This window comes from Sabethes cyaneus, chromosome 3, assembly GCF_943734655.1.
Source record: "Sabethes cyaneus chromosome 3, idSabCyanKW18_F2, whole genome shotgun sequence".
NCBI classification, from domain to species: Eukaryota; Metazoa; Arthropoda; class Insecta; order Diptera; family Culicidae; genus Sabethes; species Sabethes cyaneus.
In genome coordinates this window covers 131,136,575-131,155,061 of record NC_071355.1, presented here as the reverse complement: position 1 = coordinate 131,155,061, position 18,487 = coordinate 131,136,575, and the positions used below count along the sequence as shown (strand labels likewise).

General features: G+C 37.6%; 1 protein-coding gene across 1 annotated transcript in view; it reads left to right on the top strand.

Annotated features, from left to right (window-relative positions):
- Positions 1-18,487, top strand: part of LOC128740149 (muscle M-line assembly protein unc-89-like) — a 181,418-nt gene that overhangs the window by 78,670 nt on the left and 84,261 nt on the right. Inside the window, exon 5 of the mRNA XM_053835670.1 lies at positions 9,376-10,086. Coding sequence (XP_053691645.1) covers positions 9,376-10,086 — 711 coding nt within the window. The remainder of the gene's footprint in view (positions 1-9,375; positions 10,087-18,487) is intronic.

Below are 18,487 nucleotides of genomic sequence, written 5' to 3'. Positions count from 1 at the left end.
AATGCTCAAAAACATTTTTATTCTACCCCCATAACATTAATAACATGAAAATTTAGTTATTTTCGTGTGAAAATTTTAAAAATGAGTATAAAATGTTAATTCACATTGAAAAATTCTAAAAAACTGGGTCGGTTTTGATTCAAACTTCGAACACTTTCATGGTCGACATTCAAAGCTCGAATATTTCAGTCTCAGACATCGAACACTTGCATTACTTTAATAAGTATTAATGTTTTAAGTGTCATTCAACTTAAATAAGTGAAATTTTATCCTTTTTCTAAACACTCTTTTTAAATCCACCTAACAGTATGATTTAAATTTTACACACAATAATTAGTTTCAACCCATACTTCTGTTGGCCATTGTTAATATTTTCGAATTCCATGTACCACATCTGAACAAAATTGACTTTGTACAGCTTTACAATGCAGACGATTCATTTTTCCGAAGGCCCGGAAAACCCCATATTATTCGTGGCTGTTCGGAGTTTGAATCACTCATCAAAACGTGATTCAAACTTCGAACACTTTAATTTATCTAATATCTTTAAAATAATGCATGAAATATTGTATTTTAACTATGCCTTGGTCCATATATATCTTGCACTTACCTAATAATCGCGAAGTGCAAAGGTAATCATTCTAAAATTGGTAAAATAATGCAAACAAAAAAACAGCTACTTTTGCACGAAATGCGAACCAAGTTGAAATCTGAGTTCTTACTTTTTTCCAGCGCCTGCTGATTTCTTACAACGAATCCTATAATTCAATGTCATACCTCACCGGATAGAGGACATTCTAACGAACACGGTGGTGTATAATAAGCATAATATTTAATCATATTAGCGATACTAACGAGCATTTTATTCTTAAGTGTTTGAAGTTTGAGACTCTTCTACGTTTGAATCAGAACGGTACGGACTTATTTCTTTTTCTACTGACTTGAATGAATGCCAGCATATTCTTAAACTATGAGCTTGAATTTTGGACAGGACGAGAGAAATGACCATAATTCGCTATGTGCGCGAAACGGTGCTGCCACCTTCCCAAGTTTGTTCTATTTGTGATGTCGGTGCACAGGTTTGTTAAAGAGCAGAGGTTGGAAAACTCGCAAAATGAATAGATGCGCCGAGCATCGGCAAACGGTTTTTATCATGATAAAACAGCTACGCGAGTGGTTCAATTCGCTTATAACAATGAGCAACATACACTCACGCTTCATAGCATCGCTGAATATACGAATATCGTGAGCAACGCAAAAGTGCAAATTACTGCTTTCTGCTGCTTGTAAAGCCACTAACACTACTTTAAACTATTCCCTTTTCGTGGTAATATTATTTTGAATACTTTCCGGCGTCTCCGGGCATTCTATATCCGATAAATCGAACACACTCAATGTTCAATATTCAATTTTTGACCGAATTCTGATGTTCACATTGAGGTTCTGTTCGTGATAAAATTCAAAGCTGATTATCAGCGAGGCAGGCGAATAGTGTGTGTTCATGAGGGATGTTCATCGATTCAAACGATCACTTTTTCGCGAATTCTCCAACCACTGTTAACACTAGATATACCAGCATTTTAAATATACCTATTTATACCAAAACCCAGTCAAAATGACTGGTGGATAAGCAACGGTTAGTGAACGACTGAATAATGTGCAACACAGACCCTATAGTGGTCCTTAACCTCTTACCCAACAACATCTATCTCCACCTCCTCGTGGTAGGGTAATCAACCTGTTTTGGACCTCATCTGCAGCTGTACATAATTTGGACACTTTCATTTGATTTTGCTGTAAGTGTCCAAATTATGTACAGCTACAGATGGGGTCCAAAACAGGTTGATTACCCTACCATCCGGAATACGAGCAATCTTAACGGAGATGTGGTAACCAATCCTGGTGGTAATTAAGGTCGTATACCGACAGGTAAGGAGGCACTGTCTTGTCTTGGCACTATACGATGGCAGCCCCATCATGAGACTCGGCAGCATAGCCCTAGTAAGGCAAGCTTTTTATATCTAAAATATTACGAAAAATCAAGAAATTCAACTCGAAACATTTAGCTTGGACAGGTGATGAAACAAGGATTTGGAATGGATGATTTCTACCTGGAACTGGTAATCACTAAATTTCGTGGAAGGCGACAGGATGTTGCTGGTACAGTTAGAACCGCAAACGTTCGGCAGTGTGGCACTACAGGAGATCTGTCGCAAAGGCGGGAAGGTGTGGGGGATTCGTGACGGCAAGGCCCAATTTTGCCAGAACCGTGGAGCAACCAACGAGCTGGGAACGGGCTTCGTAGTGATGGGCAGAATGCAGGATCGCGAGAGGATGTGTGTGTTGAGGTTTGAGGATAATAGGCCGTTTCTTCAACACATAAAGTGTTCGATGTCCAACTGGAGGCAACATACGATAGTTGCTCGAGTGCTCGTCTCGGGATATCATCGTCATTGGAGACATGAACGATCAGATCGACAGGGAAGCAATGTATAGTGATAACGGCCATGTGTTTCTGATTCCCAGGCTTCCCGAGGCCTGGGGATCAGAAACACATTCTTTCCCCACATAGATCTACAAAACCACCAGGTGATCACCTGACCAACTAACATTGACCTAATCGACCATATTCTCATCGAAGGTCGGGTTTTCTCGAACATCACCAACGTACGCTCCCTACGGGGTACGGATATCGACTCAGATCATTACCTAGTAGCAGTACACGTGCGCTCAAAATTATCGACGGTATATACCTCACGACAAAGCCACCCTCGCTTAAACAATCGATAATTAGACAACCCGGAATGTGATGAGAACTACGCGCATACTATGCGCCTTCCTCTGTGGCCTGGTGCTTCCTTCGACCCGACCCTTTCAGGCTAGTGAGATGCGCAAGTTCTATGAGAAGGTGAACCGATCTCGTAAAGGATACACACCGAGACCTGATATGTGTAGGAACGAGCAGGGAAACCTGGCCACAAACGAGCGCACAGTGGTTGGTGAGTGGAAGCAGTTCTTTGATAGGGATCTCAATTGCTGATATAGCAAAAGGAAATGGAGCAAAAGTCAACGTATGAGAGCCTAAGGGCGTTTCGACTTCCGATCTCAAAGATATCCGGCGAGAAATCGGTCAGCTGAAGAATAGAACCGTCGAAAAGGACCGACTCTCGACAAAACTCTACGAAAATGGCCAAGAACCATTAGGAACGGCATTTCACTGAATAATTTCATGCTTCGGACTCACCGTTCTCCCGAAATGCTACATTTCTTCATAGAATCTCGCACCAGTCATTTTGACTGGTGCTGGTATAAATGGCAAAAACAAAAATTATATTTGTTACTAATATAAATAAAGTAACATTAAGTTCATAAAATGTATTCACTACTTATAGCTATAAAAGTCATAACATCGTTTCTAAAATCAAATGTTAGATTTTGTAGAAATTTCAAATTGAAAATGCACGACCAGTCAAAATGACTGGTCTGGTATATCTAGTGTTAAAGAGTGAAAAGGACAGACAAAACTTTGCACCACATCTTCGCAGACTTTCCATATGGTAGTTCCATGGGAGTACAAGGAATCGATTTGTGCTTACATAGCGAATATATGCTCTACAGTATGGAGCAACCGGAGTAGCACTACTAACCTCCATTTTTCGGTTTGTGATGTTTGTTTATCGGTAGGGGAACTGTGGGTAAGAGTACCGGCCTGTTCCCCAATAAGTGATAAGTAAGCTTGAAGTGTATAGAAAAGTAATAAAATGGGGCATACCACAACAATCCAAAATAATGGACGCAGTGGTAAGAGTTCCCAACAGAGGAGAAGAAGAAACTGGTTCTCAGTTTACAGATGCAACTTGTTTTAACAGGACAGGTCAGTAATAACTAAAGCGAGGTTACCATTTCAAGCTTAAACGATACTTATAAGCTGTTGCTATCCAATGAAGCAATAGCGCACGTAATACAAGCCGTAAGTAGGTCAGTGAAGTTCTCCCACAACGGACTTTGTTGATTTAGAGTTCCAAATAATACACCCCCAAGTTGGTCGCACCAGCTTTGTTGGATGAGTTATCCAACATACAGATAAAAAGTTATTTTCATTGAAAATAATTTTACAAATAAAAACCCGGATTTCAATGAATTTTTATCTAAAAATACTGGAAACCATCTGCCGTCAACAATCCCAAATCTATCAACAGCAAGAGAGTTACAATGCAACGGTGTTCGATTTTTACTACACTTTATCCATCAACTATATTGCCGCTACTCGCATAACAGTCCCATTTTCTATGGAGTTTCCTATATAAATGGGACTGTTATGCGAGTAGCGGCAGTATACACAACGAGTAATCGAAGTTTGGTCGATTACCCGATTAATCACAGACGATTAATCGTGTCGAATAACAATTGATAAAAAAATATTCGATTACTCGTTAATCGATTAACTAAGAAAATCGGACATCACTAATAGCGGGGTCGCATTCGGGGGTTTGGTTTAAGTTAGAAACTGGCCGTTTTCCTGGATGTATTCGGAACGTTCCTAGAACGTGTCCGGCTGTGGCCAATGTAATCCTGGACACTTTATATGACGACAAATGAACTACTTTTGGAATTTTGAGTACTTTAAGATGTCACATGTTGTATTTCAGTTCAGTTCAGAAACTGATCCCCGATCCGGAACATTGCCGGACGTGTTCAGATGTAGCCGATGATGTCTTGAACATTTTATACGGCTATCAATGGTCTAGTTATGCAATTTCGAGTACTTGGAGGTGTCGCATGACGTACATCCGATCCAAATTCTGTTCAATAGAATTCTTCTAGGCCACAAAACTTTCCGTTTGTTAGTTATTGCAGTCAAATCGGTCCAGGCATTTCCGAAAAGCAGATGTTTATTGTTATATTTTCACTACTGAGACAATTGAGACTGAAACTGAAACTAAAAGTGGTGAAAAATCACATGGGACTGTTATGCGTTTATGGGCAGTAATGGTTGTTATCATCAACACATAACACAACACAAAAAATCGTGTGCAAAGTTCTTGGGCAGGATTGATATTAAAGGTGGACCCTCACTGGAAAGTCGAAAAACTTGTTTGTTTTGCATTTTTAGAAGCCTTTTATCTTCCGAAATGTTGAGCCCAAAGTATTGTTCGGTACGTGGTCTCGTTGAGAATTTACAGTAAAACTGTGGGATCATTTGAAGGAAAGTGCAGTGCTGTACAATAGTTTAAACGCGCTCTCCTCGAAATATGTTTTCAACGACGGTGCGTGTATCTCAGTATCTAGAGGATCGATTTGGCTGCATTTTTTATGACATGCAAAAATGAATTATCTAAATTGTGACGTAGCCATATCTCAATTTTTCAATTTTCGCTGCATTTAAAAAAAATCGTTATATTTCGCAACCAGTAAGAGATAGATAGTTACTATGTACAGCAAAGTTGCTTATTTTACTATGTTCTACAACTTTTGTGGAGACACTGTACTTTTTTGGACGCATTTCAAAAAACAAAAATTTGGATCACCCTAATAGGTAGATTTACGGTCACCCTAATAGTGTAAAAAGTTGCGCCATATTTTTTAATAAACTTTTCCAAAGACACACCATCTGGAAAATTAAGCATTTTTACGCTAGAGCACATGATCGCATTTTTTTTTATTTGGTTCATTTCAGTGAAGTTTGCTTAAATAATTTCATCAATGTTTTATCAAATAACTTTTGACTGGTAAGGCCGATTCTAATAAAATTTAGCAGATATGTTCACAGCGTTAAGGCCTCTCGTTTGATACTAAAATAATTGAAATCTGCTTATTATCTGGTTAAAATCGTTATAAATATATGGTAATTTTATTATGCTGTACACGACTGCTTATAACTTTCAAATAAACATCCAATCAAAAAACAAATCAATAGTGATCTATGAGGCAATATTGCTTACCAAATGAGACTAATAGCGCATAAATCGGTTTGGCCATCTCTCAGAAACGTTCGACTAATTGACATCTTGAAAAAGCACATTTTTAAGCATTTGAACCGCTTGATTGTTTTCGATAAAACCCTCCTAAATAATTTCCAGTTACAAAAGCTTTCATTTGATACTAAAATTGTTGAAATCGGTTGAGCGGTCCCCGAGAAAATCATGTCACGTAATTTTTACATTTTTGCTTATAACTTTTAAACAAAATGTCGGACCGCAAAACAATTCAATAGTGATCTACAAGGTTATAACACCTTTCAAATAAGCGTAATAGCAAACGAATCGGATCACCCATCTCCGAGAAACAGACGACTAAAGTCAAGCGTCACATACACACTTACACACACACACATACACACACACTCTCACTCTCTCTCTCTCTCTCTCTCTCTCTCTCTCTCTCTCTCTCTCTCTCTCACACACACACACACACACACACAAACACACACACAGACATTGCTGAATTCGTCGAACCTTATCGATTGGTATATGTGACTCGCCCCTCCGGGCCTCGGATCAACTTCGTGTTTTTCGACCAATTTTTAAACCTTTGTTATAGTATAACATGCAAAATTTCTTATAATAATATGCACTAAAACTTTGCTGAACACTTCAATGTGTTAAGATTAAAAGCAAGAATAGATTTGGTCCAAAAAAATCAGAGGGGTTGTGTACAAGACACGACCGCATATATAGGTGACGCAGGACTACGTAAGTCTCTTTGTAGTGATAGTAGCATGTATTCATGCTTGTAATCATTCGATTCTTCATAAACACGTGCTATATGCAACATATATACATGCTGCATGCGTTGTATGTAACATTTATCAAAGTAGTAACATTGCATACGTTCAATTCTCAAAAGATTGTGCATTTGAAAACAATTTAACAAAATCAAGAACACAAACTATTGCTTTCCTGCTACCTTACTGAAATTAAAGATTGTTTTTATTACCCATGGTTCCCCACGTTGAAGGGATTTTACCAATTCAATCCTATTTTATTAACAGCACATCTTTTCATACAGAGTCGTATTATAGCCGAACACTACAGCTGTAGTACATTTTTCCAACACAGATATCAAATTCGCCGAGGTTTAATCGTCTCGCAGTAAAGAATTTGCGATCTGTTGGGACAACGAACTTCTGTCATTTTTTCTGGCACACTTCCCTAACACAGACATCAAATTGGACTAGGTTTAATCGCGTTCGTAAGAAATCTGTTGGCACGTGGAGGCTTTGCCACTCTTTCTGGCGTACTTCCCAAGCAAGGACATCAAAATGGTCTAGGTTTAATCGCGGTGTTAAGAAATCTTGTTGGAATAAGGAGACTTTGTCACTTGTTTTGGCTTACTTCCCAAGCACAGATATCAAATTGGTATAGGTTTAGATCATCGCAAAGAATCTTCCAACCAATCACGAAGCGAGAATTCTGGTAAAACATAGGCTCATTATTTTCAATTTTTCAATAGTTCAACATCAAGAATCCATACTTTTCTTCATTTGGGTCAATTTTTAGAAGATTTTCCGATCGATTGGTGTAAAAATATTGAAAATCGATCGGAAAACCGCTAGGCTATTAGCGCTCAAAACCTTTCATTTTTCGTGACGCTCGCATTTTTCGATTTTTTGGAATGACACCCTATCTCAAAACTTGCCGTAAGACGTACTCCTACGTCAAAAATCCAATTTTTTTTTGCTTGATTAAAAAATTCACTTAGTTTTTTTTCAACCCCCCCCCCCCCCCCCTTCAGTGCCCCAACACCGGAGAGACAAAAACTTTTTAAAATATTTGTAATGGCCTTATTAGGTACTAAGCTAATTTCAAAATGTAGCAATCGTGTAATGTATCTACTGCTTAGAGGCTATCCAAGTAAATTTATCCAACATTTTAGCTTCAGCCAATTTCCGGCTTTTAAGCAGTTTTAATCTGTTAACGTTGATGAGTGCAGTACATTTATTATTTAGTTGTGTCATGTGTTATTATTGGCACTCTTTCTTATTATGCTTCAAGATGTTATGTACGCTTGTCTGTGTTGCTAAGTCTGTTTGTCTATGGACGTTTAATCGTTTTAATTGTAGACTAATTTGGTCTTTGGGCTTTTTTAGACTTGTATGGATTGTAGACTTGTGTATGTGATTATTCCGATAAAAAACCTTCAGCAAAATCAAGTCAAGTCATAAATTGGTGCGCGGAATTATGTGCACTGACACGTTACCGGCTGAAACATTTTTGTCTTGTTTATTGGAACTACACCAACTTTCATATTTTTCTCATAAAAAGGACTAAAAATCCTATCTGATGGTGAAGATATGGTTATTCTAACTAATTTTTTACACAGATTATAACACTGTCTGTGCCTAAAGTAGTGCGTGGAATTACCAGCAGTCACTGTACCTAAAATTGACAAAAAGATGCAAAATTTTATAGCAAATAATATTGCTAAAGACAACAAAGGTCTACGAAGCATATCAAAGAAGTTACAAGGTTTTGTCCGAACGCCGGGTCAATCTGCCCCACTGTGCGTCGTTTGAAAATTTATTGTACAAGCTTCACTTTCGATCGTGTATTTTGCTTGCTACAAAAAAAAAAAGAAATCCTAGGCGCAACATTATCTTCTGTTTTTATACGACAGACTTCGCAACCAGCTAAGAGTGCAGTACAATTGTATTGATTAGAATCATAGATGAGCCTCTCCCAGTCGAAATTCGAACATGTGACGCTTGGCGTCGTCGTTCGAGGTCAACTAAGAGGATCAGGCTTTTTGCTTGCTACATAACGCACCAAACAGGCGACATATGCAGTCATATAAGTATGTTCGAATCTAGGTTATGTGGGTGCTGCAGGATTCAGTAGCCGTCACATTTGCTCCGTAATGGTCCTGGACTCTAAGAAACGGTTGCGAAGTCTGTGGATAAAGAGGGCTAATGCCTTAAGCTGATTATACCCAAGGCTTTGCTTTGCTTTGTATAATATTCAAGAAAATTATAATACAGTAAGACTTGTATAACGCGGTGGGTGGTGCTGTACGCCCATCGCGATATCTCAGCTGTACATTAACCAATTAAGCTGATTTTTGGTAGTTGACTAGGTTATACCACATGCTAACAATGTACCAAAAATCAACCTTATTGGTTAATGGACAGCTGAGATCTCGCGATGGGCACACAGCACCACCCACCGCGTTATACAAATCTTTACTGTACGTTATGTGAATGAATATACGATGTCGCTTGATACATATGATCGTTTATTTATTTTCTGACTGTGTGTGTATTATGACTACAAGAGCTGGTTATATACCTAAAATTAAACAGATTACATATCGAACGTTTATCTATTATCTATTCAATAATTATAAAAACTAATTAACTGTTCTTTCAATTTCACACAGAAACATATTCTTTGCATTCGGATGAAATAATTTTAGAATGTCGTGTAAGAGGTTCCCCTCGACCAAATATAGCATGGATCAAAGATGGTGAATATATCATACCTGGAGATAAATATGAGCAATACGATCATGCTGACGGTACTTGCAAGCTAATTATTACCAAACCAAACGAAGCTGATTCAGGCACATATACGTGTGAAGCAGAAAGCGGAGGATGTAGTGATGCAATAAGTCATAATGTTCAATACGTTGGAAAAGAAAAGATAATGCTAGAACGAACGCATAATTTCTATCATCGCAATCCAAATTTGCCACATTTTTATCAATCGCTTGCGGATTATTCTATTCCATCTGGTGGAAATATTTGTTTAATAGTTGAAGTTCAGGGAAATTGTGAAGTACAATGGTTTAAGGACAAACAAGAAGTTAAAGGACGGCCTCCGAAAATACGATTTTATAGCGATGGAACCGGTATTTTTGTACTATGCATTTCTGCCGCTACAATGGACGCTTCTGGACGATATACATGTAGAGCGAGCAATGCATTCGGGAAAGCGGAGTCATCATCGAATGTCGATGTTATCAATCCGAACGCTATCAAAGGTGCAAAGCCGCCTATATTCATGGCTAGACCCCAACCGGAAATCAAGATTCGACAAGGGCAGGAGATTTCTATGGCTTTCAAGCTAATTGGTGACCCAAAACCAAAGAGTAAGCAATATTATAGACTTGGCACATTATATTATATTAACCCTTTGTCTGTACCGTGGGGTCAATTTGACCGCAGGCCATTTTAAGAAGCTAGAACTTTTTTGTTTTTTTAATGAATTAATATACTTCTTTCGCGACTAGGTGCGTCTACCGAAAATCTTTTATTACAGAAGTTATTTGATCAAAAAATTTCGAAAACTTACGTTTTGCAACAATTCTATTGAAAAACTTACGTTGTCTGTACATTTAAACTGCTATCTTTCAATGAAATCTTGACGGGTTTCCGAATTTTGAGGTGTTTCAGAAAGTTAATCTAAATGATAAAATAATCTAAATGAATAGTGACTTGGCGGGGTCTGAAAAGTTGGCAACACAGTTAAGAAAAACTTTGTAATATACTGTATCAATGCTTTTCCGATATGCCAAGGTATTTTTACATTGCGTAGAGGATCACTGATTCAAGAAAAAGTTATTTTGCTGTTAATTTTACATTAAAAATGGGGGATTGCTTGCTTTGAAACGCTGTATCTCGGGATCGGCAAAGAATATCTCGGGACGATGAGTGATTCTTATGTAAAAAACTACAAGATATACAGCCCTAAGGGTTGTACGAAAGGGTGACGTAGGACTATATCAGATCATTAGATCAAGGACAAATGTAAGCTACATTTCTGGAATATGTATGTTTATGAGAATCTGTTAGTGCCATTGTTCATTTAAATTTTTAAAAGAGAAAAGATCGTAATATTCAGATTCAATTCTTCATTTAATGCTATGGTCGCTTTGAAAATACGTGGACGTGGCTTCATAAGTACAAGGCCTGCAACCAATGAGACATAGAGATTTCTTTTAAAAATCACTTGTGTGCAACATAAAGGTGGAAATGCTAATGAATGACCAGCCCACAGATTATTGTATTGAATATGATTATGCGTAGTTTGACATGTTTCAATAATCTTACTTTAACTTACTTGTGGACTTTAAAAGGGCCGTTGGTTACAAATAACATTAACCCATTAAGCCCCACACTTTTCCCAGCAGGGATAGAAAGTTGAAACTTTCAGGAAAATTCTCTTTTAGGTCAACTAAGAAAAAACCGCTGACGTGTATTTTTAATTTTGACCCAGTGTCCCGCAACGCTACGTTGCGAAAACGCAACGCTGGGCATTAAGGGTATACCGTTTTTGCATACCTACATTATTATGCAAATAAATGCTTCATACTTTTTTAAAGTTAAATCAAATTTGGGATTTTTTTTGTGATTTTGAGTATTAATAAAGATTAAATGAACGACTTAGAGTATAACATGTTATGTTTTATGATAGATATCGAAACATTTGGGTTGGAGACCAGCTTTGCACTAGACGCATAGTATGCAGTTTGAATGCTAAATGCATGTCATCGCAGATGATTAAATGCCTACTAACACGTTCCGGAAAGGTTGTAACATTAAATTTGGGTCCATGAAACTGTCGTTGCCATCACTCAATTCCTCCCGATATTCCGGAGGCAAAGGTACTTTAACAATTTTATTACGCTCTTATCACAACGGCTTCTCCATCTGCCATCAGTGTTCGAAGCAGCGAATTCTATGTTTTGTAAACTTTTATAATGTTTTCGGGATATTTTAAATAAGTGAAAGATAAGATTTACATTCATTTGTTTACTAAAAAGTAACGACATCAAATGAAACACCGCAGCGAACGAACGAAAACAAACATTCCCGTTGCAAATTTTGAATATCGTTACCTAGCGTTGCGTTTTCGCAACGCAAAGCTTCAAACCTGTCTGAAAATTACAAAAATAATTAAAATTATGAAACAAAGCTTTTTTTTGGCAAGCAACCGATTCTTACTAACACTGATTGATAGGTCAGGCGTTAATAGAGGTAAAATCGAGTTTTATGAACATTTTTCCTTAACTGTCTGAAAAATAGCAAAACCTGTTGTTTTGTCACAGCTGTAATTATGTTACAAGTAACATCTGACCTTTGAGCAAAAACAGGTCGATTAGATTTTTTTCCAATCTTTCTTTGTTTCTCAGGGTCCAAGTTGATATCTTCAACCGGGCCTTCTCTAGAAACGAATGAAAGTGCGTTGCGTTTTCGCAACGCTGGGAGGAAATGGGTTAATGCCAAAGCACATTCATCGCAAAAATGGAAAAAAAGTTAGCGGGGTCGATTCACCGTCTTTTGCTACGAGAAGGTTTTACTAGTTTACTACCGCCATCCGGGGTGAGATTGTGCCCGGGGGATGAGATTGTGCCATAAACCAAAAATATTTATTTGTGAAAATTTGTTATATCTATAGAAACTGGTGACCTAAATTCAAAATGATGATGAACATAACATATTTATTCATAACTTAGAATGGAACACAGATAATATTAGCAAACTATTTAGCCTAAACAGGGTTTCAAAGTTCGCGATCAAAAATACTCGGAAATAACGCTTGTAAAAAATGTCCCCCATAAACCAACCCAAACAAGAAATCGCATCAACTTGCTATTTTGAAGGTATATAAACTAATCATTTACAATGTATTGAAAGGCTATTATGCGTTGGATAAGTTTTGATTACGAAAATAATATTTTTCGATACTTTGTACTTTTCGAGCTTCACGGGGGTGAGATTGTGCCAAGCCATAATGGTCGATCCAATTTGTGGATTTCACATACACAACAAAAATACGCCAGTATACACCAGTACAGTCATATTCTTTACTCTTGAGCACAATATTTTGACAGATTAGATTGCGTCATCAATTTTGGAGCAAACAGCATCATAGGTTTGCTAAATAATTTAAACTAATTTTTACTTTTTCTCTGGAAATTTCCGATACTTTCAAAAACACTCTAATATAAGACGAATATATTACACCGTGTATAAACTGCCAGTTTTAAGTAGAGGGGAGGGGGGTAGGATAGGCCACATGTTCTGCGGCCGCGGGTTCTCGAACGAAGTAATAGGATACACTCCTTCATATATCTCCCCCTTGTTAACCCTAGAAACGCTACTGGCTATATAAAGGCTATCCATTGACTACGAACTCATTTTTAGTTATTTCAGACCTCGCCGGGTTATTTTCGTTCATACTTTTTGTATGATGCGTTGTTTTTGGCCGACCGCTGCCTCTAATAGTCCACTTAGTTCATGGACGGCCCCATGTGAACTACTTTATACTGATATTTATGTGTATTGTTTATAAACATGCTAATGTTCACTGTTTAGGTTTTTAGCCTAACTTTATGTTTTTGGCACAATGTCACCCCCTAGAAGGGGTGAGATTGTGCCAAAGTTCATGCACTTCCAGTAAAATTAGGTTTCATTGTAACTAAACCATCTCTACGGTAGTTGTTAATTGGACAATTTAGTATATATTGACAGGTTTGAAATCAACTTAGTTCCTAAATTGTGTGTATACTGAGCTAAAGAACAAAAATATATGCTTTTTGGCACAATCTCGCCCCGGATGACGGTAGTTTCCTTTCACAGCTTAGCACTTGTTACATAGCAGAAAATATGGCTCATACGCAAAAATTTCTGTTTTATTTGTACGAGAGTCCTCATCCTCAAACCATCATAAAATAAATTCCTGTCTCCAATAACCCCCACATGCCAAATTTGGTTCCATTTGCCTGATTAGTTCTCGAGTTATGAGGAAATTTGTGTTTGATTTGTATGGGAGCCCCCCCTCTTAGAAGAAAAAGGGGTCTTAGTACACCATAGAAAAAAATCTTACCTCCAAAAACCCCCACATGCCAAATTTGGTTCTTTTTGCTTGATTAGTTCTCGAGTTATGAGGAAATTTGTATATTATTTGTATGGAAGCCCCCCTCTTAAAGAGAGAGGGGTCTCAGTACACCATGGAAAAAAATCCTACCTTCTGAAACCTCCACATGCTAAATTTGGTTCCATTTGCTTGATTAGTTCTCGAGTTTTAAAGAATTTTTCTTTCATTTGTATGGGATCCCCCCTCTTACGCCCTCCTTCAAATTGGTCGCTAAAGCCCCCATAAAATTCCTGGCCACGTTCCCCACTCCTGCCAATTCCTGGTACGCCGGTACTCGCCGTCGGAAGCGCCGGCCACTGCGGAGGGGCAGCCCCCCCGTAGAAACCACCTCTATTTAGGTGCATGTATTTTCCTAGATTTACTGACTAGTAGGGATTATCCCTTAGTAAAGTCCGAACGAGCGACAGCGAGTAAGGACCGCATGTACCCAATGTTTTTGCCGGTTGAAGGTCGTGAACTTTTTGACTGAATATGACATTCGGCCAATTGTGTTTCGGCCATTCGTGATTCGGCCATTAGATATATTATGCCATTTGTAATTCCGGTCATTTGTAATTTTGGCCATTTGTATTTCGGCCATTCGTGATTCGGCCATTTGTGTTAGAACCATTCGTGGGTAATCCGTGCTACCCAGTCCCAGTACAATAAACAAAGATGTAGTCCTACGCAAGCATGGAAAAATTCATTCACTCACATTATTTTTGGTGAATATATTGTGCGCGCATTCCCTTACTGGACACGACGGTTGAAACAGTCGTGTTTCTGAACGGTCGTAAAAAGGGTCGTTTTTAGCTTTTGACAGATAAAATGTCAAATTGTGTCATCATCGCTGTTTCATTATTGGAACCAATCGAGCAAAGTAAATAAACATAGGAATTACCGTTCTATCAGAAGAAACGGAATGAAATTCAGCATGAAATGAATTTGTATTTTCAACGTCGGTTTGCCGAAATTTCATAGTGAATAAAGCGTAGTTTATCCTTCATTATCCAAACAAGCAATAACAAAGCAATAACGTTCGTATTCGAAAACAATTTGTTTAATGCTTTTGTATGATTAACACGAAGTCACGATTAAGGTTGCGACAGAAACGCAATGAGCCTGTGTTGCCAGTTATGGCGATAAAACATTACGAACTGTGTTGCCAATTTAGTAATTTTTTTGCCTTTGGAACGTTTGAAACAGTACCTGAACTCCCCTCGGAATCCATCGGTCAAGTAAATGCACAATATTGCTTACTTCGAGGTATTGCTTTCGATCATTCTCGCTCGCATGCATAGCTCTCGAACAGAACCCTACAAAGTGAATTCACCGATGAATCGCCGACCAACAGCAGAAAGAATGCAAATGATTCAAACAAGATCGGAAATGTTGTATCGAGGTTCATTTAGAATCGTTTGAATCAAAAGATTGTGTTGGAAAGAATCATCTGCGAACCATGATTGCGAATCCAAATGATTGCGTTCAACGATGAACGATCTTCTTACTGAACGAAATAAAAGAATGTTTGCTGTTGGGTTGGTAAAGCGCAAACCGCGCAATGCGTAGCTATGCAAGGAATATTCAATGTAATTTTTAAACTAAGGCACTGACTGAAACTTATATTTTAGCAGATTTTGTAATGGTGTAATGGACGGAATAATGCTGCCATTTTTGTTTTATGTATTTAGGTATCGCTCATCATTAACAGGCTCAATAAAAATGAAATGATGTAAATTAGTCGTGCGGGATTTGTGTGACCAATCTGAACATTAAATTATTTTATTTCATGTTTTATCATGTTAACGATGTTGGTCACGCATGGTATCAGGCAAAACAATTTTCAAAGTGATTTTTGCGGAACAACAGTGATGGTTAGATGTACAGTAGACTCTCGGAACGGTTAATTGATTGTGGATCGGATCGATTAACTTTTTCGAAATATTAACTTCTCTAAGTAATCCTAAAAGTCGTTAAAAATAATCGGAGAGCCCAATTTTGGAAGCAGTTTTTGGGCCCAAAAGCGGGGTTCTATTTATAGAAACGTATTCACTGTATTCTTCTTGCCAATCTGAACACAGCGAATTTTTGTTTCAAATAAAAAGCTTTTGAAATTTACAGGATCAATGACGAGTCATTTCTCCTTAAATTCAACCTGATTTTGCGCTTTTTTAGCATGTTTACAAAAATTATTAAGCATGCCTGTATCAAACCATAGAGACAACTTTCCGGTACAAGAGTTTAATTTTTCAAAACTTTTTACTCATTTTGGGAATTTTTTTTGAAATGCTTTTCCTAATTGCATTTTTCCTGCAGACCTAAGCCACATGTTATTCGGCCCAGAATTATTCCGATGGTCGTTAACATGTAGCTTTTAACGATTTTTGTCGAATTTCTAAAATTTGCTTGAAACAGTTTTTTTTAACAAATCATTGACTGTAATCATATCGGTTCGTTTAACCAATTTCTGAAATATTCCTGTATGAATTGCTGACCCTTTTTATACAAGAGCTTGGTTTAAGGTGAAATGAGTCGTCGTTGATTCTGTAAATTTCAAAAGCAGTTTTTTGTTTGAAACAACAATTTTGTTCATGAAAATATATCTCTATGTTCCGATTGGCAAGAAGAAGACAGTGAATATATTTTTAAAAATGGAACTCCTGTTTTTGGCCCAAAAACTGCTTCCGAAATTGGGCTTTTTGACGAAAAGTTAATGACTGCTCATTTCCCGTTAAGTCATTTTGATTACAAACCGACTAATTTCTCATTATAAATATGAAATTATCTAGGTTTTTAGTTATGTAGCAAAACAAAACAGAAAACTTTGCCTTTAAATCATATTTCAAGAGATTTTCAATGCGGTTCAAACCTGGACTGAGTGCTGATTAGGGTCGGGAGTGCCGACAGTATTTTTCTAAAACCGGTATTTCGGTACTGGAAACATCAATAATACCAGTAATATCGGTACCCAAGAGTTTTCAACCTTCCGATACACATACCAACTTCGATTAACGGATATGCTCGCATAATCCACGCAAATAATAATGTTGCCTGGTGACAAAGTTATAAAACTTTGTCCACCGATCTTAAGATCTTGCTCTACTGATTAATTTTGCTGAAAACAGTAACGTTTTCTATTTCCTGAATTCCAACATTTACCGAGATAAAGTTAGCGTTCTTCATGCGTTAAGTGGGATTTCGAATTTGGCAACAAATGCGTGTCGCCTATGTTGGGCAATCGAAACCAAAATCGAAACGGTGCCAAAATCGGGACCCTTTTTTGATATGAAAAAATTGAATGTAAATGCGTTAGAAATTGAGTAAATATTATCAATCAACGATTGCAACAGTTTTATGTTTGAAAAGTCCGCCAAAAGTTATCTGTCCGGTGCAACTAAGTTTTTGGTAACCTGCGGTAAGACGTAATCCTACGGCAATAAAAATACTATTCGAAACATTCTATAACAGCAAACTTTTTGACGTAGGACTACGTCTTTGTTTACTATACTGGGACTGGGTAGCACTTTGTGAAAACGAAAATAGAAGTGTAACGTTTGAATGAAAGATTTCAAATGGTAATAACTACTAAACTACTGAACGAAAATGAACAATTTATATGTCGTTGGATAGATAAAATGACCAGCAATTTTATGGAAGGAGTAAGAAGCAATTTTATGGAGGGCATAAGAGGGGGGCTCCTATACAAATGAAACACAAATTTCCTCTAATTATTACTTCTAGAAACTCTAGAACTAATCAAGCAAATAGAACTAAACTTGGCATGTGGAGTTTCAGAAGGCGAGAATTTTTTCTATGGTGAATTAAGATCCCTTCCCTCTTTAGGTGGGAGGGGGGGGGGACTCCCATAAAAATGAAACACAAATTTCCTAATAACTCGGGAACTAATCGAGTAAATGGAACCAAATTTGGCATGTGGAGGTTATTGGAGGCATGAATTTATTTTATGATGGTTTGTGACCCCTCACCCCTGTGGTAGGATAAGGACTTGCATATATGAGATGAAAAATAAAAGAGAAATTTTTGCGTATGTGCCATATTTTCTGCTATGTAACAAGCGGAAAGCTGTGAAAATAAACTAGTAAAACCTCCAGGAGCAAGAGACAGTGAATCGATGCCGCTAACTTACGTGCCTGTTGCCATTCATGTCAAAAGAAAAGGCACGTCATATTTGCGATGAACGTGCTTTGGCTTTAATGTTATTTGTAACCAATGGCCCTTTTGAAGGCCACAAGCGAGTTAAAGTAAGATTATTGAAACATGCCAAGCTACGCATAATCACATTTAATCCAATAATCTGTGGGCTGGCCATTCATTACTATTTCAACCTTTAGGATGCACACAAGTGATTTTTAAAAGAAATCTGTATGCCTCAATTGAAAGCCACCATTGTATTCAATGAAGAATTGAATGTGAATATTTCGAATATTTCACTTAAACAATGGCACTCACCGATTCTTATAAACATACATATGCCAGAAATGCAGTTTACATTAGTCTTTGGTCTAATGTTCTGATATAGCCCTACGTCACCCTTTCGTACAACCCTTAGGGCTGTATACCTTGTAGTTTTTTCATGAACACTCTGAGGACATCATTTTTGCATCATTTGA